Source organism: Alexandromys fortis, unplaced genomic scaffold, assembly GCF_014885135.2.
Source record: "Alexandromys fortis isolate MF-2015 unplaced genomic scaffold, M_Fortis_MF-2015_v1.1 scaffold_12, whole genome shotgun sequence".
NCBI lineage: Eukaryota > Metazoa > Chordata > Mammalia > Rodentia > Cricetidae > Alexandromys > Alexandromys fortis.
In genome coordinates, this window is record NW_026067937.1 from 354698 (window position 1) to 380869 (window position 26172).

The following is a 26172-nucleotide window of genomic DNA, read 5'->3' on the forward strand; positions in this document are numbered from 1 at the left end:
AGACTGAGTGCATTCAGAAAGACAGAACATGAGCTGCATGGGTAGTGAGGTAGAGAGGACCTGGGAGAAACTGCAGGTAGAAAAAGAATATGATCCATACATTGCATGTAAATGTTTTTCAACTTCTGCTAATAAAATAGGTATAGCTAATCCAAACAAATCTTGCTTCTGAAGACAACTAAAAATCTGTACAAAGTGAAAACATCAGTTTGAAAGCACTGAATTGTTAACAAAACTGTTGAGAGCTACATGTAAAACAAGAAACTGGAAGCTTAGGATGGTCATGTCTAAAATTAAAGCTAACTTTCCTTTAAGGCTATTTGCTAGTTGTTGAAATCTGGTTTCTGTTCCCGTGATAATTACTGACCAAAGCAACTTAGGGAGAAAGGGCTTACTTTAGCCTACAGTATATAAAGTCCACTATCTATCAAAGTCAGGACAAGAGCTAAAGATAGGAACCTGGATACAAGACCTGAAGCAGAACTCATAGATGGACACTGCTTATTGGCTTGCTCACTACTTCTGTTCAGTCAGATTTCTCAAACAACCTACCGTGGGCTGGGCCCTCCTCCATCAATAAGAAAGCATTGGCATATCCATAGGTCAATCTGATAGAGGCTGTTTCTCAGTAATGGGTTCCTCTTCCAAGGTGTATCAAGTTGGTTACCAAAAGAGACATTTTAGCATTTCCAGAGGAAGTGACAAAAAAGCTCAGCACACTGGGAGCACTTGAGAGTGAGAGGTAACAAAGCTTCAGGATGCCAGGTCACTAGACAATTCTCCACAATGGACTACATCCATGTAAAAATACAGAACGACCAAAGATTTGATAAAGCACTGTGTGCAGTGGTATAAACCAACACTCAGGATACAGAGGCAGGAGGATTTCAAGTTTGAGGCTAGCTTTGGCTTCAAGTTGCAGGCCAGTATGAATTATATAGTCAAGACTTTTTATAAGAAACAAATTCCTGGGGCTGGAGAGATGGCTGCTATTCCAGAAGACCAGGGTTCAATTCCCAGCAACCACATGGCAGCTCACACTGTCTGTAACTCCAGTTCCAGGGGATCCAACACCTTCCCTCAGACACACATGCAAGTAAAACACCAATGTATATAAAATAAGAATAAATTAAAGAAAAAAGATAATTGAGTTCTTTATATTAAAAAAAAAAGGAAATAAACAAATTCCCCTTAAAACCCCAAATAATAAAAAAAAACTTGGCCAACTCAACAAACACCCAAAGATATATAATAAATGATGCAGTAATGCTATCAGCAATCCAAATAGTAACAAATTCTAAAGGCACGTGTCACTGTTCTGGTTTACAGAAAGATTAAACATGAACTTTAGTTAATAAGTACCAGGTACAGATATTGTATCCTTTATCCTAAACACCAGAGCCAATAATTAAAAAGACACACACACACACACACACACATTTTAATTTGAGCTATTTGTATAGATGTATGTAACCTAAAGATACAAATTGAGCCAAAATCCAAAACTTCTGATTGTCACATTGGTTCTCAGTTTCAGTTTTGCGGCATCTGGGGTTTTAGGTATCTACATAAGAAACTTATACTTTTGGGTGGGGACTCAAAATTTTCAAAGCACTTATACTGAAAAGAATTATTTTTGTTTTCTAATATAGTAAATCAGTTTCTAGGAAAGCACAGATGCAAATACACACAGCTATGGTTTGTATATAAAATGTCTCACATAAGCACATGTGTTAAACCAGCAGTAGGTGCTGTTTTGGGAGGTTTTAGAAACTTTTGGAGGTTGGACATCACAGGAAGAGGTGAGGGCATAAATTACAAGGTTATACCTGGCCCTCAACCCTCCCCCTATTCTCTGCTCCCTGCCTGCCAACTCCTTCACAATGTGCTCCTGCTCAAAGCATGGTATGCCCACGTGACCATGGACTCAATCTTTTGCAAAATCTCTGATCAAACTAAAACTTTTCTCAGGTATCTGGTTAGAACAATGCAAATTCTGAGTAACACACATAGGCATAATCTCTAATGCACTATTCAATAGAATACTGATTAAATCACTGCAAATTTATTTTGTAAGCTCTCAAAGGTTTAAATGAGGTAAATTTCTGATGTAGGTATATTTAAAATGTTTACAGAAAACTCAGGAACCAAGAAAATTTACAGACAAAAATGTAATGTGCTAGCATTCATGTAGAACCTAACAAACAGCTAGGCGTACCCAATAAAAACATATTTGAGTAACAAACCCAGAGAGCTCAAGGGAAGGCAGAATGTGCAAATGAGAAAGAGCATATAAAGATGACCAAATTGGTAATATCGGTTATCTCAACGACCGGGCATTCTGCTTGTTTTAGCAATTCTACATTGCTAAAAAGTGTCATTTTAAACCAAGATTTTAGGCTAGTTTTGTAATGAAAATATCTTAGGCACAATTTGTTAGAAAAATGAGAGAAAACTAATATGTCAAAAGAAAAATACTAAATTCTATAGTATTGATCTTAAGGTTAGATTATAGAATATAATATTATTTATTATAAGCTTTGGTTTTAAGTTGAAGTTAAATTTAAATAAGAATGAGAATTAAATGAAACTGCTAGTTATTCAGAATATCAGTATATACATGCTTGTAGGGCCTGGGAGATTCTTGTTAATTAAAATTACTTAGAAGCTAGTTTCTTTGATAGTGGTCATCAAATAACTAAATCTACTGAAAAGAAATCAACTGTTCTGTAGCTTGGAATATAACCAGTCTCTTCAGAAATAATGCTACCACTAACTAAGTAAAATAAAAAGTACTTACAACAAGGAATAGACTGAATGGGTCCAAGCTGCGGGAAGGTCATAAGTAGGGAAATCCCTGGAAGATTACTTTGGTTTGAATGTTCCGTGGTTTGGTCAGCCCAAACCACCACCTTCTTCCTCTCAACCAAACGCTCAATAGTTTCGAAGTCAGAATCACAAGCAGCCTTTGACAGATCAGTTTCTTTCGTCATGCAATACTTTTTCCTTAAGGCTGGAAGTAAAGCATTCAATACTCTACAAAGAGAAGATGACAAGAAAAAAGAAAGAAACACAAAGTTGTAAAGAAACTATCACTGTTCTTTTGCACAACAGGCAAATTCTCTAGTGAAGCCTGAACCAGTATAGGTGAGGTCAAACTGTCCTTTCCTAAGACTATCTCTGTCCCTCTTTCCCTTAGTACTCAGATAAACATCAATATTAAAATCTTTTCATAATTCAAATTTGCTTTGTAAAAAATGTGATTTCACCCAAACAGCTCAACACATACTTAATACATTCAGTATAAAGAGAATCCTGGATGGGAATCAGGAAAACAAGGCTCATTAGTAGTCTCAGTAGCATCTGTGTGACCCTGAGGGATATATCTGGCTGGAACATTGCCATTTTACAAGTCCTCAAGTTCTCTCTGCCACTTTTTTGATCACGACTTACCTACAGGCTTCTTGATAAGCATTGCATCAATATCAAACTTATGGGCATTGTGGTATAGGGAATACACGATGCAGTCTAGCAACTACACAGAAGATAGAAAGTGAACAAGTTTGAGCAGTGAGTGTTGGAAAGGGACAGCAGGACAGTCTTACATCCCTGTACTTTTGGCAACTGTATTGTGCAGAGTAAGATTCCTAGGTTTGAAAGCGCTATGAAAGCTTTGCTTTTGATGTTAGGAATATTTCATAATTTGCAGATTGGAAATGACAAGTGTTTTACTATATTTAAAATGTGTGTTTAAGCAACAGACATTACTGGGATTGCCTACTTTCCTTTGGAAAGTCTGACATTTTTATCTGTCACATAAATCACCCCAATAAAACCCTGAGGCACTGACAGAACCCAATTTCCAATATGATGTGATGTCATAGCTTTTTGCTGAAATTAAGCATGTACTGTGTCTCACTATACAAGATTCTTCCTTTCTGAAGTTAGAATCTCACTATTACCACACAGACCCAGGGGGGTTGCAAATTTACAGGAATCCTGCTTCTGCCTCTGCATGCTAGAGTTAAAGGCAAATGCCACCATGTCTGGCACGTAACAAGATTCTTGAAATTTTATTTGTCTAATCTCTTCTGAACCTTTCCATTTTGCTGGTTTTATTTTGTATTGTTTGCTAAACTAACTCATAGCTTTGAGCATAACTATATGAATCTCATGAACACTAGTAAATGATTAAACCTGGGAAAGGTTTTAAGAACTCAAGTACCATGTTACATTTATATAATAATTTATTTTTATGAATGAGAAATCTAAGACTTAGCAATACTACATAGTTTCTACAAGGGTCTATTGCTAAAATAAGCAGAATTCAAGACTAAGTCAAAAAACTTATTCACGTTTTACAATGTCACAATGCTTTGGAGATGATTTGGTTCACTAGTTGTTAAAATCAGTTGGAATCGATTTTATCTCATTATTTTATTATCAAGGTAAAGCCTGTTAAGGCATCTCAATCTGTGTATGATATAAGAGCACAGTGGGGTTAAAATAAACGACCGTGTGTAGTAAGAGCTGTGGGCCTCTTCCCACAGCTCAGCTCCTGGCCGCTAGGCTAGCTTATGCCCCGAAATAACAACATACAAACTGTATTCATTTAAACACTGCTTGGCCCATTAGCTGTAGTCCTTACTGGCTAATTCTGATATCCCGGTCAACCCATCTCTAATAAACTGTGTAGCACCGGTCAGCGTGCTTCTGCCTCAGAGAGCAGAGCTATTGCGTCTGCCCGGGAGAGGGGAGCATGGCGTCTCTGAGCTCACTTCCTCTTCCTCCCAGCATTCTGTTCTGTCTACTCCACCCACCTATATTTTAACCTATCAGGGCAAGCAGTTTCTTTATTTAATTAACCAATGACCTTCCTCCATCAACCGTGTCTCTGAAAGCCTAAGTTCCCACATGCCACTTGATAGCAAGTGACGGTGATTTGCTGTGATGACTGTGGACCCCCATTTATAAAATATTGTTTTTCTTCATCTTGAAAATAGCTTACTTTAAATCAAAAGCATAGGAAAATTAATTCCAGGTAATTTGAGAATACCTGTGGAACACAATTGGGAGTTTTGAATGAAAGCCCATAGAGACACGGGCCTCTCTCATTTTTATATAACCTCAAAGAATGCCTACCCAACAAAATAACTGATTTATAAAAGATGACAAGAGATTAATCACACTTTTAAGGAAAATCATAGTTAAATTGATAACAAAATCCTATTAGTGAGTTATACAGTGACTATAAGAATACATAAAAATGGAAACACTCTGGCCATTTTCACAGAATTATATCTCCCAGTTAACAAACAAGGGCGCTATTTTTATTCTCTGCAGTGTTTTAAAATTTTTCATTGTAGAGTTCTTTTGTTTGCATAGTTAGGTTTACTCCCAAGCATTTATTTATTTACTATTTAATGTTATTGTGAATGGGACTGTTTCCTTGATTGCCTGGTTCAGTAAATCTGCCACTGGAGTTACAGGATGGTTGTGGTATCACTGTGTTCATTTTGCACCTCACTATTTACAAAGCATTGGGCAGTTGTAAGAGGTTTTAATGAAGCCATTTAAGTTCTCTTAAATATAGAATCGTATCATCTTCAAGTAGGGAAACTTTGACTTATTTTTAATCACCCCCATTCCGGTGTCAACCCCCCTCTCCAGACAAGGGTTTTCTGTGAAACAATCCTGCTGTCTTGGAACTCACTATGTAGACCAGGCTGGCCTTGAACTTAAGAGATTTGCCTGCCTCTGCCTCCCAAATGCTGGGATTAAAGTTGTACACCACCACCACCTAGCACTCCATCCTGTTTTAATGTCCTAGCTCAGGTTTCAAGCACTGTAATTAGTGTAAGTGAAAAGATTGGGCTCCCTTGTCTTATTTCTAATCTTAGCGAGAATTTTGTGACCTTTCTTCCATTTAGTCCAATGCTGGCTACAGGTCTGTGAAATATAGCCCTTATTGTGCTGAGGTGTGCTCTATGCATCTTTAGACTCTTTGGATTTATGCTATGAAAGGACATAGGATTTTGTCAAAGGTCTTTTCTATGTCTCTGAAGATAATCCTGTGGTTTCTGTCCATTTTTGTGATGTATTTATTGATTTATATATGCAGAAATCCTGAATCTCTGAAATGAAGCTAACTTGATCATGATGAATAATCTATCTGATGTGATTTTTAAGTTCAGTATGTCAGTATTACATAAAGAAATTTTGCATCTGTGTTCATCATAGCAGTGTATAACATGTGTGTGCTTTTCTGGGTTTTGTTATCAGGGTAATACAGTTGGAAGCTTTCCTTCCTTTTTCATTTATGGAACATTTTGCATTATATTGGTATTAGTTCTTTGAAGCTCTGATAGGATCTGTAGTAAAACCACTTGGTCCTGGGAGATTTTTATTTGAGAGACTTTTTAGTGCTGATTCACTGTTATTGCTGTTTGAATTATTTATTTTACTTTTGCTTCATTTTGGAAGCTCATATGTATACAGAAAATCCTCTATTTCTTTTAGATTTTTTTTTTTTAATTTACTGGAATGTAAATGTTGGAGAATGCTATTAACGTTGTAGAGAGAGAAAGGTATCAGTGGTTTCATCAGCTGTGAACCCATTAGCACAAAAACCAAAGCAACACTCCATCAACTTTGTGGACAAGATGTGGCGCAACTTGTGCAAAAGTAGAAGGTGGGGTGGGACAGGGCATGGGGAGAGGAGGGATGGGTATGTAAAATAAATGAAAAACTATTATTAAAAAAAGGGTAAGCAACTGACTAGATTTGAAGCACAATCCATGGGACTGAATTCATGCTTGTGACTGAAGCCTGGTTAACACCTATGCCAGGGGAAGTCAAAGGCCAAGTGGGTAACTCAGTACTATTGAATAAATTGATTACATCTAACTGTTTAAAAATTTCTATGTTTATACCCATGAAAAATAAAAAGAAAGAAAAAAAAGCACTACTATTAACCTTAATCAGAGAAGTCTCTGCTTTGAACAATAATGAATCTGGAGACTGCCAGCCAGCAAAAATGCTGAGAAAAAGTGATGGCTGAGGGCTCAGCAGTAAAAAAGGCATTTACACCACCCTTTCCAAGGCTCAACAATCATTATGAAAGAAGAGCCTGAAAGCATCTCAGAGCTGGAAGATAGGGTGAGTGCTGCAAATACCATCCTCTAGATTTGATGCAGCCACAGCAACCATGAATGTAAAACAGCAGTGACCAACATTAGGCACACACAAGACAGGCCCTGTCAAAAATCAATTGAGGAAGGGAGAAGGGCTCAAAATGCCCTATAGGCTACTGGTGAATTACTGATGAAAACACAGAAGCTGGGAAAGGGGAAACCACTGTCTTCAGTTGTATAACCATTCCTGAGCCCAGGAGCTTTCAATGGATAGCTGCAAACTAATAATCATATAGGTGGGTCTGGTTAAACTTGTTTGGTCACCAAACCAAACCAAATAAAAGAGAAAAACAAACAAAAACAACAAACAAACGCACGCACACACACACACCAAAAACAAAACAAAAAGAAAGAAAACAGAAAAAGACAGGAAGGTGAAAAGGTGAGTCATAGGGAAGAAGGGAGAGAAGACAGCATTGAGATGGGAGAAGATGCACGTGTGAAACTGTTAAAATTACTTAAATAATAAAGATTATAAATAATGGAGACACCTGATGCTCCTTAAAAGCTAGTAATAGTAATAAGATCTGAGTACATGGATTTTTCTGTGGCTGCATGTCTCATGTGACTACAGAAGGATGGGCTGGCAAACAGTATATGTTTCCTGGTCCAAGCAAACAGGTAGGCAAGCAGCAGGTGATGATATCAGACTTGGTCACTGGGCACTGGATATGGGACCCAGGCTTCATCTGAAGACTAGGATGAGGGATGAGTGCAGAAGGTAGATGATTGAGAAGGCAACACCCCACCCCCCAATCATTTTGGAATTACCAATAACCAAAAATTATCTAATCTAATTGGTGTTAATAGCAGTTTTAATTTTTTTAGCACAAAATCCAAAATCTTAAAAAAGAAAATTCATTGAAAAACTACAAAGTACTATAAATAATTAGTTATTAGGAAAGAACCACATCATTCACATTCTCTCAATGTTTCTGCCTGTGTGCTTTTTGATGCTGACCAACAATTCAAATTAATGAATCCCTTCTCAGATAAATTTCGATTTCCTGTAGCATTAAGATTGGTAGACTGTCCAATGCCATGTACTTACGCTTCAGTCTGACTGTGCTGCCGCTCTTGGAGACAAGCTAGAGCCTTCATGTATCCCACTTGTGTTTTCAGGTCTCTAGTCTGGAGCCGAAAGTGGTGACAATGAAGATCTTTACTGAGTATCTATGAAAAATAATGAAAAATGTATTGTAGATTTTTAAAAGAAATAGTCTAATTTTAATATAACTTATTTATGTGGACACCAAGTTTTTTAAAGTTGTAAAAAAACATGCTGAAAATTTTAGACAATAAGGAATCTTGTTGTCTAAATGAGTTTAGTTTGTGTCAACCTGAACATAAAGCTAGATAGCCTAAAACTTAGCAACAAGGTAAGAGTTTAATTTTCTTCTGAAAAATAAATGTTAGGCATCTCAAAAAAGGCATACTATGACAACAGCTTCTTTGTTGATCTAATTTGTTTACAATATTGTGAAAAAACAGTTGTGCTAGAAGTCTTTACTTAAACGCTACTACTAAAAGAGGCATTCCTTGAGCACTACATTTAAAGATGGACAGTATCTTCCAACGCTGCGACAGTACTGACCAATAAGAATGCTGTTTATTCACTGTGCAGCTGCATTTCTACTCGAAGTAAGGTTCATCTGAGGATGGACAATGATTAGTTAGTTCCGTATACAGGTCAGTGCTGAGTTGCATGCTGCACAATTCTCTCTCTCATCCCTTTTACTCTTCTTAAAAGCTTCATCTTAGAATAAAAAAGTCTCTTGAATATTTCAGTTTTCCCAATGCTCTTCTGTTTAGGGTCAGGTGCCCTCTAATTTTCCACTTATAATTTATTCTTTTTTTCTGAAATTCACTAAATCCTAAATACAAAAAGGGATCAGCTCAGAGGATATGGAGAGATATGAAAGAAAAAAAATACCCCAGAAGTTTTAGCATCTTTAATTGTGTAATGATATGTATTTCTGGGGACATTTGGATTGGTAAGCTACAATTTAATAAACAGAGCTATGCCTGGAGTTATAGGAAAAAAAACCCTGGTATTCCATTTCAATTATTTTTCATACTCCTTTCTAGTCTACAGCTGAACATGGATTGTCTAAAGTACAGATTTAGATTTTGGGGGGGGGGGTCAGTTGGGGTTGTTTTTATAATTATCAAATTTATTATGTTCAAGACTAAAAGGGTACATAAAGAGTTAATGTTTTACTAGTGACAAAGAAATATAGTCTCTTTACCATGCTTGTTACCTATAAAATACGTTACATACCACTGTTAACTAGGAAATGTTACTTTGAGATTCAAGAAAATATACCGTAGGTTTGCCTAAAGGCGATCTGGTGGGGGCATTTTCTGAACTGAGGTTTTGTCTTTTAAAATGACTTTAGTTTGCATCAAGCTGACATAAAGCTAGCCAGCACAATTCATTTACATAATTCACCTTTATACTTCAAGAAATATATCATGTATTTTGGATAAAGCCACTTTTTATGGAACCAGGATATGTCTAGAGGATTGACCTATGAGTCATTTGATTTTTAGGGAAATGCTCAGTCTTGAAACAAATGTCAGCTCGAGCCAAATACATGGCCTTTATGGAGATCAGTTTACTTGACTAACGTGGAAGAGCTGAACTGATTCATTTTACTTGATCTCCTTATAGCTTTTCAGTTAGAACATCAAGTAAGTGTGTAAACATGTTTTCCAAAGAATCCCAAATGACTTCCCAATACAACAAACAACCAAACCATAAAACCCAGCTCTTCCTCAGCTCTTATCCTCTGCAACCACCCTTCCACCCAATCCATCATAGATCCTGGGTAGATGGCCTTAGGAAAGGCAAGACTGTAATTTTAGTGTGTTTTTGTCTCAGTATACCAAGGATCACATCTGAAGAGAAGACCACAGTACAAGAAGTACAAGTCAGCTAACCACTGAAGTAGAGAGTACAATGGTAGGTCATAGTAAGCTTTAGAAAAACAGGGTGCCAGGTTGTGCCAGGTTTGGTCAGCCATCATAGCTCACAGTAGGGGCAGGACACTGAGGAGTGATACTGTCGGTGCTAGCGCTCAAACTTTTAGTTTGGTTGGAGTAGAGAAAAATCAGAAAGGCCAGGTGTTAGAATATGATAACAGGAGTGGAGGGGTGGTAGTCTGAATTACAACTGTGGTACTGCTGGATAAAGACATATGATACAAAAGTACATAACGAAATACATACATACACACACACGTGTGTGTGTGTGTGTGTGTATATANCAGCACTCATTTCAAATTTAAAAAACGTAGTGTTTCCCATGAGTTGCAGGACCTTGGGTAAGGCCCTCTGTGAAGGCAGCTCACATTTTGTTTATACAAGAAGTAAGTGCTCATGACTAGATAATTGTCTCAGCTGTGAAACATCTTACAGAAATAGAACAAGGAGCTAGGAGGTAGAACTAGAAAGTGTTATCTTTCTTGTGCTATTTATAATGAAATATATAAAGTACTAAAAAGTAATGGCTCACAGTCTGGTGTACAAAGATACTGCTAGAAATGTTGGGATAGGCAGACTGGGGGTAGACACCACTAATATCAGACCTGGAGAGACAAAGGCAGGTGTATCTTTATGAATTCAGGGCCAGCCTGGGCCTAATACTGAGTTCCAAGCCAGCCAAGTCTACACAGATCTCTCAGAAAGCAAGAAACAAAAATTCTAGATTATCTGAAAGATTATATGTGAGCGTATTAAAAAACTAAATTCACTACAAGAACTCAAATGATATTAACTTTATAAACATTACAACATTGAAAAAGGCAAGCAATATGCTAAAAATACAAATACTTTAGCTAATTTTTAAATGAATATGTAAGTTTAAAACAGAATTATTCACTTCCCAGCTTCTTAACTGGTGGGTGCACTTTCATACTGGGGCATGCACCTGAATATGGGTGCTGAGAATATAGAGCCACAGTACAAGGTTTTGAACACAGAAGGACCACAAGTTAATTCAATAGCAAACATGTAAATAGGAGATGTGTTTTGGGCTGTGTACCCTTATAATGAATCACAACTTCACTGTAAAACTGGCCCTTAATACATAGCACTCTGCACTGGTTAATGTCAATGCCTGAAAACACACTTGCTCTAATTCAAGACTAGTGAATGTAAGAATTGTACTGTTTTTACTGTACATAAAAGATTTCTATTCTACAGAAACACAATAACTTACTTAGAGAAAATAAAAACTTGCTCCTCAGCAACTAAAGTATTAAATTTCTATATTTTTTGATTTTACTATGCTATGTTTGCTTTTACCAGCCACTATTTGAGATGTTGATTGAGTTTCATAAAAAAAAAAAGAAATCAGTAAATGACTTTTGGCTTGCTGTGATCACAAAATAATTTCCAATCATTTCTAAAGTGGCCTTAAGTAAACCTCTGCCACATTGTACTTATCCATTATAAAAAGGTAACATTCTCGCTATTCCAGACCATTAAAAACAAAACAAAACAAAACAAAAAAAAAAAAAAACGATGAATTCTGAAAAGTTGCCCTATTAACAAGACCATTTATTTCATCAGTACTCAAATTTGATCTTGTCTTTAAAAAATGATAAACACACAGAGAAAGACATACAGACACATTCTCACTCACAAAAGAACTACTTTATAATAAGTTCCTTTATTTGTAATGTATAAACTCTTGATCTGTAAATCTATTACATACTTATATATTCAGGATCACAGAAAACTTTCTCAGGTGAAAAGAGGTTGTGAGTGGAAAAGCGTAAGAGGCCTCGATGATGCAGCCTCAACCAGTTTAACACACTTGCTTAATTCTAACTTAAGAGTTATTTCATATAGGACATTTACTTAAAAAACACTTAAAAGTAAATTGACCCTTCTGAAAGCAAAAACCACAAATCAATGAGGTATTAGTGAATTAAGGACACAGTCATTAAAACAGAAAAGTGAATTAATTAAATCCCAGAGAAGCAGGGCAGCAGTTGTCACATGAAAGATATTCACTCAAGAAACACAAGAAATTTAAGGAGCTCAGTTTTTAAGATTAAATCTGAGCACATATATATATACATATTTGTACCTCTGGAATATCACCATTTTGACCTAAGAGCATCATTTCACTCTCCACTCGCTGAAGCCAATTAGTATTCTCATCAAACTGTTTCAACACCTCTTCCTTCTTTTTCTCGAGGAAACAGCGAACAGTTTTCAACTTTTCAAGTCTGTGATCTCGTTTGCAAGTGGCCTGAAACACAACAATGTATTTAATAATATATGTAATTCTTATATTTGATGTGTACAACACTGAAAAAGTCATATTTTCTTATATGGGTACAGTACAATATGTTAAGGCCTTCTGCTATTTCCCTATTAAAATATCATAGCAAAGTAGCAAATCAGTTGTGAGTCATTTAATAAAATTACACCTTGAGTTTATAGCTTTACGAAAAGCAGTGGTCAAATGGAAAGCTATAACATTTTTTTGCATGATACATTTGTAAAGTTCATATAAGGTTAGATAAATTCCATGATTTCCTTACTCAAAAAAAAAAAAAAAAGCATGCACACTCTGCTCTTGTCTCCAATCTGAAAAGATACGAAGAAAAAAAAAGTTCTGCTGATTTAATTTGCCTGCTCTAAATGAGAGAGAAAAAAGAATCGGAGTATATATCAATACTTTACCTTGCCCATGGTCAGGTTGAGTACCACAATGGATACTCTGAATGTCTTTGATATTTTACATCTTCATGACTATTTTTGGTCAGATTTGGTCTTTTGATTTTTTTAGCCCAAAGGCTATGCATGCTAACACAGGAGCCATTGGTCAGAATAGCTTGGTCTTGGTAATTTGCCAATGGACACTGAACTAAATAATTGCCATATACGATGGGTATACCTGAAACAATCAGTCCTCAGAGATAGGAACATTGTAGCTGGTTCTGGAGTAGAGCACCGGCATCCACAAAGAGAGCAGAGCTGTGTGTACTTGGTCAAAGACCCTGTCCTCCTTAGGTAATAAATCATTATTTTTAGCATTTCTAAAAATTACTAATTATTAATATTTTCAGGCAGATAACATAAGCAAATAAGAGCATTTTCATTTTGGTGGATGATATTAGCTTGTAAATATTTAGCGTTAAGCCAGTGTGATAGCTATTAAGCCACAGACAGATTCTAGATATCTATACATCTCATACTTCCTTTCATGGAAAAACAAAATCCTCAAGAAAAGACAGACTCACCGGAGGCTAGAGTCAAATGACAGGGATAGTGATTGATAAGCAAAGTCATTCTCATCAAGATTCTGAGTTCTTTATTGCCATTTCTCTAATCATATGATAAATGATTTTTTTTTTTCTCATGGCAAGACCTTAGCAAAACAAAACAGTGGCTTAAAAAAACAAAATCCTTATCTTCTCCCTAAAGAGGACTAATGGAGTACAAAGGCTAACACAACAAATACTACACTGCAGGGGTCTTTAACTTTGGAGAACTTTTGGGCACCTGCAGTTTTCATGTGAAGATGCCTGGGTCCTTGCAGGAGATTTACTAGGTCAAAATAATTTTTAATTCTTTACAAAATTATAAAAAGACTGATTTATTTGAATGTGTATGCTTAGATGTAAGAACATACACAATGTGCAGTTCAGGTGTGGACAGAGGTCAGAGAAGGCCATAAGATCACCAAGAACTGGAGTTATGGATGGTTGTCAGGCACCACATGGGTGTTACAAACTGAACCCAGGTCGTTTTCAAGAGTAACAAATGGTCTTAACCACAGAGCCATGTCTCTAGCCAGCCTTTTAAATTCCTAATGGTACTTCAGGGTAAGAGGTTTCCAGGAGCTAACAGAGGTGTAAGGTCACTCCAGAAAATCACAGACGCTGATAAGAGAATACATCTTTTGTGTAGACAGGCATGTTGTTGGAAGGATGTAAAACAATGTTGTTGGTCTCACAAGCTGTCTTTTGTTTTGTATTGGAAAATAATCAATTATCTTCATAGTTATAAGAAAACAAATATTTCTGTAAATTACATTAGCAATCTCTAATACACTAAGTCTAGCAATAAACAAAGGTCTTTGAAGTACTAGACAAGTTTAATGGTAGACCAGGATCTGAAACTTGAAGCTTAGAGAGTGATAGAGCAGGAAGTGGGCAATGTGGCATTCTGACTTTCTTCTGTTATTCAGAAAGTGTGAAAACTCAGGTAAGTCAATTTCAATGGGTCTTCAGTAATTTTATCTTTTGAAAAATGAAATTAAAAGAGTTATCCTTGCTTGTGGTTACTGGCTAAATTATATCTACAATGCCTTAATATTTACAAATAAATGTTATTGTGACTCCAGAAATGTGGGCAAGAAGTATTCTATGAACATAAAGACAATGGATATAACTTAAAATTCAAAAAGGACAATTCTGATTTGACTTCTAATGCTCATGAAATGTATGTATTCCTTATGGGGACTGGTTTTCAGTACATAAAGAGGGCACCTTTCTCCACTGAGATCGAGAGAACTTTATATATTCAATGAACCAAATGTTCAGAAAACAACAGGCCTTGAGATAGAAAAAATGATTCTGAAATTTTAGGTGTCAATATTGCTTTGAGCAAAAGGAACAGCAACAAAAGAACAAATTAAAAAAACATACAAAGCTCACCACTACTATGGTGTGACAGTTTTGATTGTCAATTTTACAGGATTTAGAAGAACGTAAAACAGTGAGTGGTTCTCAACTTTTCTAGTGCTGTGCCCCTTTAATACAGTCTCTCATGTTATGGTGACCCAAAACCAAAATTTAATTTTGTTGCTACTCAATAACTGTAATTTTGCTACTGTTATGAACTGTGATGTAAATATCTGTGCTTTCAGATGGTCTTAAGCGACCCTTGTGAAAGGGTCGTTTGACTCCCAAAGGGGTTGAGACCAATATGTTGAGAAACACTGTTCTAAAATAAAAGCATTTGGGATAGTTCTCTGAAAGTTTCCAGGTAGGTTTCACTGAAGAAGGAAGGTCCATCCTGAAAGTGGAAGAGTCAGTTCAAGTGCAGGGGTCGAGAACATCTTGTCCACATGTTAGCTATGTTATACTTCGTTTGAATTTCTTAGACCTGTTTTCCAGTTTCGAAATACTGAATTTTGTAGTATTTACCATGCAAAAAAGCAGAGCTAAAGTACAAGTTCTAGCACTTGCCTACAAGAGTTTAAACCATGGTTAAACTACCTATGGCTGTATACTATTTTTGACAAAATGACTTGCCTTTGGCCATGCTAAGAAAGGAGATTATTAAATATTTCACAGAGTTTTCTGACAACTAAGTGAATACCGCTTAAGCATTGCTGGTACTGTATGATAATGAGATTTTTAAGAATAAATAATTTCTGAAAATTACATTTGCTTTCCTCATGTTGTGACGCTCACATTTAGGTATTCCCTATTGGTAGTATCTTTTATCTTTAATGTTTTTTGTCTTCTATTCTTTTTTGAATACTTCATTTTTAGTTTTCACTGGATTACTCTGGTGTCTAAATTCTCAGGGTTTCCGATTTATATGTTAAGTCTGCTGACTCTTACCTACAGTGAACGTTAAGGTTTATTTCTTAGGGTAGCTTTTGCTAGGTTTCCCAGAGGTAGCACTGGTTTGATGCCATGTTATATGTCAACTCTAGGCATTTTCTAAGTAAAATATATAGTTTGCTAAAGCTTGGACCATAACCATTTTGGAATGCACACCATTAATAAATCTTCAGACGAGACAATTTTTTCTTACCCCTTGCCCCCCCCCCCATACAGCCCTTTCTCCCATATCATGAAGGGGTGTAGATCTCTGACCTTTCTAGTTGTATTTGAAGGTTCTTGTTTTTAAGTCAGTGCATTGTTCAAATCAAAGGTAGGGCAGTGAAGAGTGGTCTGTGTAGTAGAGAGTAGCTCACCACTATATGCAGAAACAATAGTAGAAAATACTAAAAGTTGGTTAGATCTTTATTAGGATCTTGTAGAAGTGCCTATCAAGATTAGTGATAAAGTACGGTTTTCTGAATAATAGCAGAAACTCTCCTCTTGGCCTAAGTTGGAAAGTGTCGCCTACAACTGCACAGGCTGCTTCTGTCCCTAAGGACCCACATGCTCTCAAAAAAGGAACAAATGCAACTAAAAGTGTGCTTTTTAGAGATTCCTCTGATTCTCACAGTATTTCTAAACTTTTCAGAAAAGGGTGAGTAAAAAATGGTGCTTATCAAACTTCAAGAATTAGATTTCCATGTTCTCCGAAGTTTAGACATGAAGTGGTGAAGTACCTTTTCTACTTTGTCTTCTGAGCACAGCATCTCTATTTGCTTGTGGCATTGTTGTTGATAGAACGACTTCAGTTCATTTTCTCTAAGTAACATTTCTAACTTCAGATATTCTTGCCTGATTCTATCTCGATTCTGGAACAAGCATTTTAGAATTTCTTGAAATCTACCAAAAATAAAGCACACCATTATATTTCATTAAATTTATATTATCTAATATACAGATTACTTAAATAACATATATCATTCAGACTATACTCAATGATAAATAGTAGGTAGGTAGGTGAGAACAACTTTCTCCTATACAAAAATATTTAGAAGTGAATATCAATTTTAATTTTTACTACTGTAGGCTTTTTTCTCCTGCAAAGAAAATAATGTTATTTAAATATTTGGGTATCACAAGGCCTCTGATAATAAGATGTTGCATTTTATCATATGTAGTCTTAAAGATTAGCAAAAATGCAAAGAACGGTAACATGGATCTTTACTGTGACAATTCTCACAGCCCTATTAGCAACAGAGCATCATGTGCTGTTTGGTGTTGGCTTACTGTGAAGAAAAAGCAATAGGGGGCATTATCATATGGTATGTCCATGGCTCCCTAGGGAAAATGAGAGAACCAGTTTTAGCTTCAAAGATTATTATAGTGAGAATACACCATACGGTTAGGTACCCCCTACAGCTTGGCAAAAAAGTCAACTGACACTGGCAGGACCTAAAACATCCAAGTTAACAATGTGGCAAACCTAAAAATGAGGTTGTGGTTTCCTTCTCCAAAGGGCAAAATAAAGAATCTAATTTGTCGAGTTTATTAGACTCAAGAAGTCAACGATTCAAAACTGAATAAATCCTACGAAAAATTGAGGAAATGCCTAGTTTGGCAACTTCTAACTAACAGAACAACTGGGCTCAATGATATTTCAGTCTTATCAAAAATCTGAGACAGGCAAAATTATCTAAGAAAATTAATTACAAAGTCTTTAAAATAAAACCAGTTTGTGCACTTAGAAATAAATGTTCTTTGGCATTGGAAATATCTGTAAGGATCTGTGGTAAACGTACTACCAATTTACATCAGTAGTTCTTAATGAAACTCTCCTGGGAATGATGATAAACCACAGTACATTGACTGCTCTGCAGTTTGTTAAGATGATGAATATTTCATAGGATGCAAATGCGGATATTGTGATTGCACAGTACTCTATGACACCAATGCTAGTGCCAGTAAATGAATTGATAAGTTATCTTTAGGTTATACCCCAAGACAGTATCTTAGTTTTTTGATGGAGGAAGGAAATTGGTTATTTATAATAAAGAAACTGCCTTGGCCCATTTTATTGGTTAGAACTTAGGTGGGTGGAGTAGACAGAAGAGAATGCTGGGAGAAAGAAGCTTAGTCAAGGAGTAGCCATGGTTCTTCCACTCCAGACAGACGCAGGTTAAGATCTTTCCTGGTAAGCCAGCTCGTGGGCTACACGGATTATTAGAAATGGGTTAGATTAATATGTAAGAGCTAGCCAATAAGAGGCTACAGATAACGGGCCAGGCAGTGTTTAAAAGAATACAGTTTTCGTGTAATTATTTCGGGGCATAACCTAGCCATGTGGGCGGCCGGGTGCCGGGGACGCAGCCCTGCTGCTCCATCAACAGTTTTTGTAACTTTTTGACTCAAGGACGGAGTTGAATACTGTTAAGTTTGTAATTCTGTGGTCTAAACATTTTACTGGGTGTTTACTGCTTACTAAGGAAAGCAAGTAATCATTATCAAGTGTTTCTAGGTAGCATCTTTAAAAAAACAAAACTGAAGTAAATCCTAAGAGAATGAGTAGTAGGTATTGTCCAGTCATTTAGAATATCTAACTAGAAAACAAAATTTGCATTACTTTTTTTAGGTGAGACACAGGGAATTATATCATACCACTTCCTTGGGATAGTCACAGGAGAAGTTTTACAACTGTTATTTATAAAAAAAAAATTGTATTTTCTTTTTATGATTCTTTTTTGTATACTGCCGCTACAAAACTTTTAGAGCCAGAAAATATTGCAAATTTTTCCACTGTCTTCAGAAAATGCACAAAAATGTTATTTAAGTTTTATGAAAACCAAAATTTAGGATGGATAACAACTGTCTGTGCTCCAGAGGAATCCAATGTTTCTGACTTCCCTGGACACCTGCACTTATGTGTACATACATATACACACAGACGCCCCCCCAGACACAACTAACAATCAGAGAGAGAGAGAGAGAGAGAGAGAGAGAGAGAGAGAGAGAGAGAGAGAGAGAGAGAGGAATGATTTAAAACCATCAACTCAAAAAAGTTTCCTAATTTATAAGTCCACCCTCTTTCCTCCACCAGAACTGTGGTACTGCATAGGCAAGCATTCCTTCATGAGTTATATCACTATAACTGTGTCTAAGCTTTCAGTTTTGAGATACTATCATCCGAAGTTTCCAGTCTTGACTTGAAACTGCAACCCTTCTGCCTCAGAAATGAAGTAGCTGGGACTACAATTTAATTGGCAAATTACACATGGTTAATGTCAACATATTTATAAAAGTAATCATTCCAGTTTTGGAAAACTGATAGTTTAACTTCCAAGAAACATGTATGGTATTAGTACTATTGTTATGTTTTAACTAACAAAATTAAATATAAATTAGAATATTAAAACAAAGTAGAAGTTTTCTTTGATAGGAACAAATGAGGGCTGGGAGGTGGTAGGGCATGTCTTTAATCCCAATTCCTTCTGGAGGCAGAGGCATGATGTGGGATTCCCCTCTACATGCTGTGAATACCATTGGTTAATAAAGAAACTGTCTAAAGCCTGAGCAGGCAGAACAGGGGCAGGTGGGGAAAACTAAACTGAATGCTGGGAGAAAGAAGGCAGAGTGAAGGGAAGCCATGGAGTCCCTGCCAGGGACAGATGCAAGCCATCAGTTAGAACCTTAGCCTCATGGTAAAATATAAAATAATGGAGATGAGTTAATTCTAGAAGTAAGAGCTAGCTAACAATATGTTTAAGCTATTATCCAAACAGTCTTGCAAATAATATAGTTTCTGAGAGATTATTTCAGGTCTAAGTGGCTGGAAACAAAGGAGCAGCCTCCTACAACAAATTGGCACACCAACATGGGTAACTACATCTACATAAAAATCTGAGAAAGCTTAAAAAGTAATTTTAGACACAAAAGAACAAAGTTAAGCACGGCTTTTTGGTAGCCAGCATTTTGCTGGCAGCATGCCACAGCTCCTTTAAGAGAGGTCTTCCTGATTCAGTAGTAGCAAAAAAGAAAGTCATGTAGTTGAACTTTGGCTCTTTCAGGAGGCTAAGCATTTAATGGGGCATATGGGCAGTGTGCTGCATGTTACCTGGTAGCAGCATGGGCCAACTGGTTATCAGAGTTGAGGTGGTGAGAACGCTCCCACAGGGCAATTTCAGAGGCAGTGAACGGACAGGGTGGAGCAAGCAGGCTGGGCCATATATATGCTAGCAATGCTGAAGCTTAGTGTTTTAGGAAGCATTTAGCATTTTAAGATGTCATCCTGGTTAGAACAGGATTACAGATATGCAATAAAGACAACTTCAGACAAAAAAAGACCTCTAGGTGGGTCACAGTGTTGGATAAAATTATGTAGGCTTGGGAGAGAAGAGTATAGAAAGTTGGAAAAGAGGTAAATTTTTTTAAAAAATAAAACAAAGTCTTTAAAGAGACAGAGTGCAGATAGTCATAGATTAAAGAAATCATAAAGATGGAAAATACAAAGAGAGTCTGGATTATGTGTATTATCGAGCTTTCTTTGAATTCTTTGACTGTGAAAGAGCTAAGTACAGAGAAACATTTTATTGTATGGGCTGCTAACCTACAGCAACCTATTTTCATTCCAAAATTTGGGTCTAAGGATTTGTTGCTTTGGAAAAGAGGTTCTGCTTTTGTTTCTGCAGAAGATGAGAACCAGACTAATGTGGTTTGATGGACCAAGACCAAATGAAGCATCGCTTTGAACATTCCCAAAAAACTATTTCATCCAACAAAAAGCAGGAAGCAGTTTGGAGAGAACTATGCCCAAATTTCCAAATACTGTTTTTAAATGTTTCTTTACATTTAAAGGGAGATATGTTATAGAGATTTGCATTGGTATGGATCTTGGTTTATTCGTACAAACTTAAGGTCAATTTGTTATACTGTGTATTTGTTATTTCTGGTCTTAATTAAGGCATTGTGTTTGTCTAGCTCATTCAAAAATGTAATGTATAACTAAGAAATATAGGTTAATAGATAATCATCTATAATAGTCAAGCTTATAATCATGTTAGTTAGGTTTTCTAGATATATAGAGATATATTTCAGTTAGATAATCTTCAAATCATGAAAAACTACAGAATATGGCATTTAAAATGTTTTAAGAATTTAGGACTTTTCACAACAGTGAGACACATCTGTTCCTGGCAGCACCAATCTACTTCAAGAGTATGATGGGTATTGAAGAGGCTCCTCGTGGAGTTTGTTAGCCATTTGGGCAAGAAACTGCTCTTGCCTGGACTGATTGATGGTAAGCTGTGTGAACTGAACATGCAGGACCCACAGAGAGAGAAATGACTGCTGAACTTGCCTAAAGGTGAGACGATCCTTTGGGGTTCCTGATTCAAGAAATAGTCTGTCAGACATTCTGCAGGATACAGAAGACCTGTCTTTGAAATTTCCTGCTTCAGGGAAAAGTCTGCCAGATACTATGGGCCTATAGGCTGAAGACGGATGCCCCAATGTTACAGAAAAACTTTGGGTGATTGTCCAGGCAGCGAGATGTCTCTGTCAATTCTAGAGTTTTGGAAGTTGCTTACAATGCACTTCCTGTTTATGTAGGTAATATTATATCCTTCTGGAGTCTTTGATGGAGTTGAAGAATAGTTACAGTAATTTTCAGTTATGATAAGATAAGGTAGATAGAAATATTATAACTGTAATTCTTGCTTGATACCTGTTTTGTTATATGTAATTTTTCTATGTTGAAGCTTTCCTTTTTAGTTAAACAATAGAAGCAGGTAGATCTCTGAGTTCAAGGCCAGGCTACTCTACAGAGCAAGTTCTTGGTTAGCCAGTACAACACAGAGAAACTCTGCCTCAACAAACAAACAAACGAATAATTGAGGAACAAGGAAACACTTAAGTATTTTTTAAGATGAGAAAATTTGCATGGAATTAAAATTTTATATTACAAACAAAATAACAACAGTTTAATTTCATAATGGGTCATTCGGAAGATTAAACAATTTCACCATGAAGGAAAAACAAGGACATTTAGTGCCCTTTCACTTCAACAGCATACAGGGAACGCTAAGGAGATATGGAAAACTGACTTCTGTTACTAACAGAAATAGCTGTCAGAATTATATGTAATATTTGTAAAATAGCACAGTGTGAGAATACAGGACAGAGCCTACTACTTCTGGGTCACGGAGATGGCCCCGTGGGTAAAAGTGCTTTCTGGACAAGCCCAAAGGCCTCAGTACTATCTCTAAAATTTACAGTGGAAGGCAAAAATAAGCTGTCTCCTAATGTATCCCCACCTACCTTCCTACACACACAATTTCAATATAATTTAAATATGAGAGGTCTTATTACACTCTGTAATCAAGGAAACAATACCTCTTTTAATTCTACTTTAAAAAGAGTGCTTTAGTGGTCAGGTGAAAATTAATACTCTAGAACTCAACATAATCTACAAAGCTGTAAATAAGGTCTAGGGAGAAAAACAGAATGACAGCAGTCAATAGCATAGTATGTAAAAGGACTTTTTTCCTCTCTCATTGATGACAAGTTTACAAGTTGAATCATAGAAGAAACAGACCAAGAAATATAAATTAGAGGTAGAAGAAAGATAGTGGGGTACCTTCAACAGGAAATAAAATTCTATCATTCTACATCACCAAGACGTTCACTCAGACAATAATTTAAAATTAATAAGTGAATTAGATCTATATAGAATCAATATAAACATCTTATTTTCATAAAACTATACAAGTAGGAACGGCAAAAAAAAAAGCACCATTCAAAATAAACTAACTTCACACATGATGAAACTAGCCTTTTCTTCTGATTTTTGTATCTATAGAATCAAAAGAAGTGCTTTTCAAAGTGTCAAATACAAAGGACAATTAATTTTATGAACACAACTGAGTGTATATAGTTAGATATACATACATAATACATAACAAGAAGGGATTATTATTAATGTAAGGCTATATTTTATAACCATACATTTCTCAAAAGCTGGTTTAAAAGTTTTACCTTTCAATTTCTTTGTCTTGAGTTTTTGAATGTACTAATTTTTCACAGTCATTTTTGTCAGTCAAGGCTTTCTGTTCATATGCTTTTAGTTTTTCTTTCAACCTTAAAATCTAGCAGAGAAAACATTAATTAAAATACAAATCAAATTATTTGTCTCCATCATACATGGCTGCAGCAAAAGTTCAGTTATAAATAATAAAATAAAACAGATTTCCACTAAAATAGAAAATGTATTAAATTTTGGATAGTAAGAAATAAAGCATTCCTTAAGGGAAGAAATACAGCCAATGACTGTATCACCGAGAACAGGATACATACCTCTGCTTTCTGTACATTACAGATCTTTACATACTGAGATATGTGACTGTTGACATTAAGAACATTGCTCTTCAACTGCCAAAAGATAGAAACTATGATTATAATCACATAGCTAAACACAGCATAATGTGGCATTGTATCTCATTAATTTGGTTCCACTAATTTTGTCTTTTTGACATGTTTAATTATAACCATAATTTAAAATTTGTGACAAGAGAGTATGGTTCGTATGTATATGAAATTATAAACAAATTGATGTACTGAAAAAAATACCCTCAAGTACTTATGCACAATATAATATAATAAAATTGCCCATTTTCTTTGTTCTTTTAAGAAATTCAGAATTCTGTTTTATGCTAGAGTTCATACTAGATTTTTACTCTTTTCATATTTTGTACAACAGTATGACCCCCTCCACATTTATAGATGGGGGGGGAAATTAAACACAGTTTTTAATATTATAGAAATTTCTTATTTAAGAAAGTTAAAAATCAACTACTTAAACTGCTTCAAGCTTTGGTCCACACAGTTGTAATGTGGAGCATAAAAAACAAAGCTAGAATACTCCACAATCGGTTGGAGTAAAAACATAAAAAATGTGTGAAAATCTTTGTACACTCATATAGTTTGGCCTTTTATATAAATAGTATATGGACATTTCTCAAAGGGTGTCACACTGCTCATCTTCAGACACTTAAAGAGGAAAGGGAGTAGTCAAGGGGACAGCATATCAATTTAACTGAGATCTCTTTTAATCCAAATCTCTGTAGTTTTAAAGTAGGTATGTTTCACTTGTGTGTTTTTTAAAGTGTCCCAAAATTCAGGCAAAGAACATTTCCCTAAATAGTCTATGTTAGACTCCTTGATTTAGCACAATGTTATATATGTGAAAATTCATTTGCAAAGAATGTTATAAACCAAGGTACGTATTATTAGTAGGTGTTCAGATAAATTGCAATATTTTCCATAAATATTTATTACATTAAATAAAAATTAAATCTAAATATATCAAATTCATGGCTAATTACTCTGTGGTGCTATCCAAATAGCAACTAGGCAGGACATTTTTAACTCATATTGTCAAAAATCATTAACAAAAACGACCATAATTAAGACTTTAATTAGAGTTATAAGAATAACATATATCCAATATTCTCACAACAAGACAAAGTAAATGCACTTACAGAAGATTTAATGTCTTTTGCACGGTTAGCATACTTAAGAGTGTTATAAGTGTCGTCGTAGAATAAAGAGGAAGGACTAACAGCAGCTATCATTATAGTTTGGCAGTTTCCTCCAAGAGAATCCTTCAATAAGCGAGTAAGCTTACTATTTCTGTAAGGAATATGCTGATTCCTTCTCTGAAAGAAAAAAACAAGAATTCTTATATCCTTTTCCACATAGAAATGAAAAGTGACAATTATTTCACTAGAGGAATTTAAGCAATGTCCAATGATAACACTGGTGTTTGATGAATGCAAACACATCTTGATTACTTAGTGACTATTATGAAAGTCCTAACTAGCTGACAGGAGACTTAGTAGGTAAAGAAAGGTAGCTGACATGGCAAAAGGGAGACTCACTCTGTCCTCTGACCTCAACATCATACACATTCATACACACAATAAATAAATAAAACTCCATCTGAAATTGACATCTCTAAGAACGAATCTCACAACAAAACAATGATCGAGATTGATTTTTCAGCTAAAGGTGACATTTTAAAGATATTTCAATAGATGACAGGTAGCAATAGTGCCTCTAATCCCACTTTCTTGGTACATAGCTTGGATGGCAAAACAAGATTATATTTCCAAAACAAAGCAAAACACCCCAAGGAAACAACCAAAACAAACAAACAAACCCCCCAAAACCAAAAACTTACAAGGAAACTAGGCATGAGATACATATTTAAGATGTGTATCACCTTTTTTTTCTTTGAAATAAGCATTGTTTCCTGTTTATTAGCCACTTATAAAGGTATTATAACACAGAAGAGCAACAACACAAAAGAATGCATCCTCTAAAAATCTAAGTGATTGTTCCCACCAATGGTTGTAGATCAGACAATCTTTCTAAAATTGATAGGGTATCATGTTAGCATTGTTTATTCAATATACTAGGGACTGACTACTCTAACATTTTTGCATACATACACTCATAGGATAGTTTCTTAGATGTTGAATGCTTGGTCAGATCACAATTGCTAATTTTTTAAAATTAATTAAACTCACTGATTTATTTTATATCCTGACTGTACTCTCTCCTTCCTCCTCTCCTCCCATTCCCTTCAAACCTCTACACACCCCCAATCCACTCCTCCTGTTTCTGTGCAGAAAGAGGCAGACCTCCCATGAGTATCAACAGGGCATGGCATATCAAGTTGAAGTAGGATTAAGAAATATGCATCATCTTATCAACTCTTCTATGAATCTAAATCTACCTGGATATGAGTTCTTTATAAACCAGTTTGATTAATTTTTTTTATTGATTTTTATTGAGCTCTACATTTTTCTCTGCTCCCATTCCTGCCTCTCCTCTCCCCACTTCAACCCTCCCCCAAGGTCCCCATGCTCCCATTTTACTCAGGAGATCTTGTCTTTTTCTACTTCCCATGTAGATTAGATCTATGTAAGTCTCTCTTAGTGTACTCATTGTTGTCTAAGTTCTTTGCAGTTGTGATTTGTAGGCTGGTTTTCTTTGCTTTATGTTTAAAAACCATTTATGAGTGAGTACATATGATACTTGTTTTTCTGTGTTTGGGTTACCTCATTCAGAATAATGTTTTCTAGCTCCATCCATTTTCCTGCAAAATTCAAGAAAATTAGGAAACAACCTTCCTCAAGACCTAGTAATACCACTTTTGGATATATATCCAAAAAATGCTCAATCGTGCCACAAGGACATGTGCTCAACTATGTTCATAGCAGCATTGTTTGTCACAGGCAGAACCTGGAAACAACCTAAATGCCCCTTGACCGAAGAATGGATAAGGAAAATGTGGTACATTTACACAATGGAGTACTACACAGCAGGAAAAAAACAACATCTTGAAT

General features: G+C 35.8%; 1 protein-coding gene across 3 annotated transcripts in view; it reads right to left on the reverse strand.

Annotated features, from left to right (window-relative positions):
• The window catches only part of Kif18a (kinesin family member 18A), a 71032-nt gene that overhangs the window by 24835 nt on the left and 20025 nt on the right, over positions 1 to 26172 (reverse strand). For all 3 annotated transcript variants that reach the window (XM_050146937.1, XM_050146935.1, XM_050146936.1), the window contains exons 7-13: positions 24301 to 24477; positions 23117 to 23191; positions 22799 to 22908; positions 16510 to 16672; positions 12292 to 12456; positions 8245 to 8366; positions 2801 to 3036 (exon numbers count right to left, since the gene is read on the reverse strand). In XM_050146937.1, coding sequence (XP_050002894.1) covers positions 2801 to 3036; positions 8245 to 8366; positions 12292 to 12456; positions 16510 to 16672; positions 22799 to 22908; positions 23117 to 23191; positions 24301 to 24477 — 1048 coding nt within the window. The remainder of the gene's footprint in view (positions 1 to 2800; positions 3037 to 8244; positions 8367 to 12291; positions 12457 to 16509; positions 16673 to 22798; positions 22909 to 23116; positions 23192 to 24300; positions 24478 to 26172) is intronic.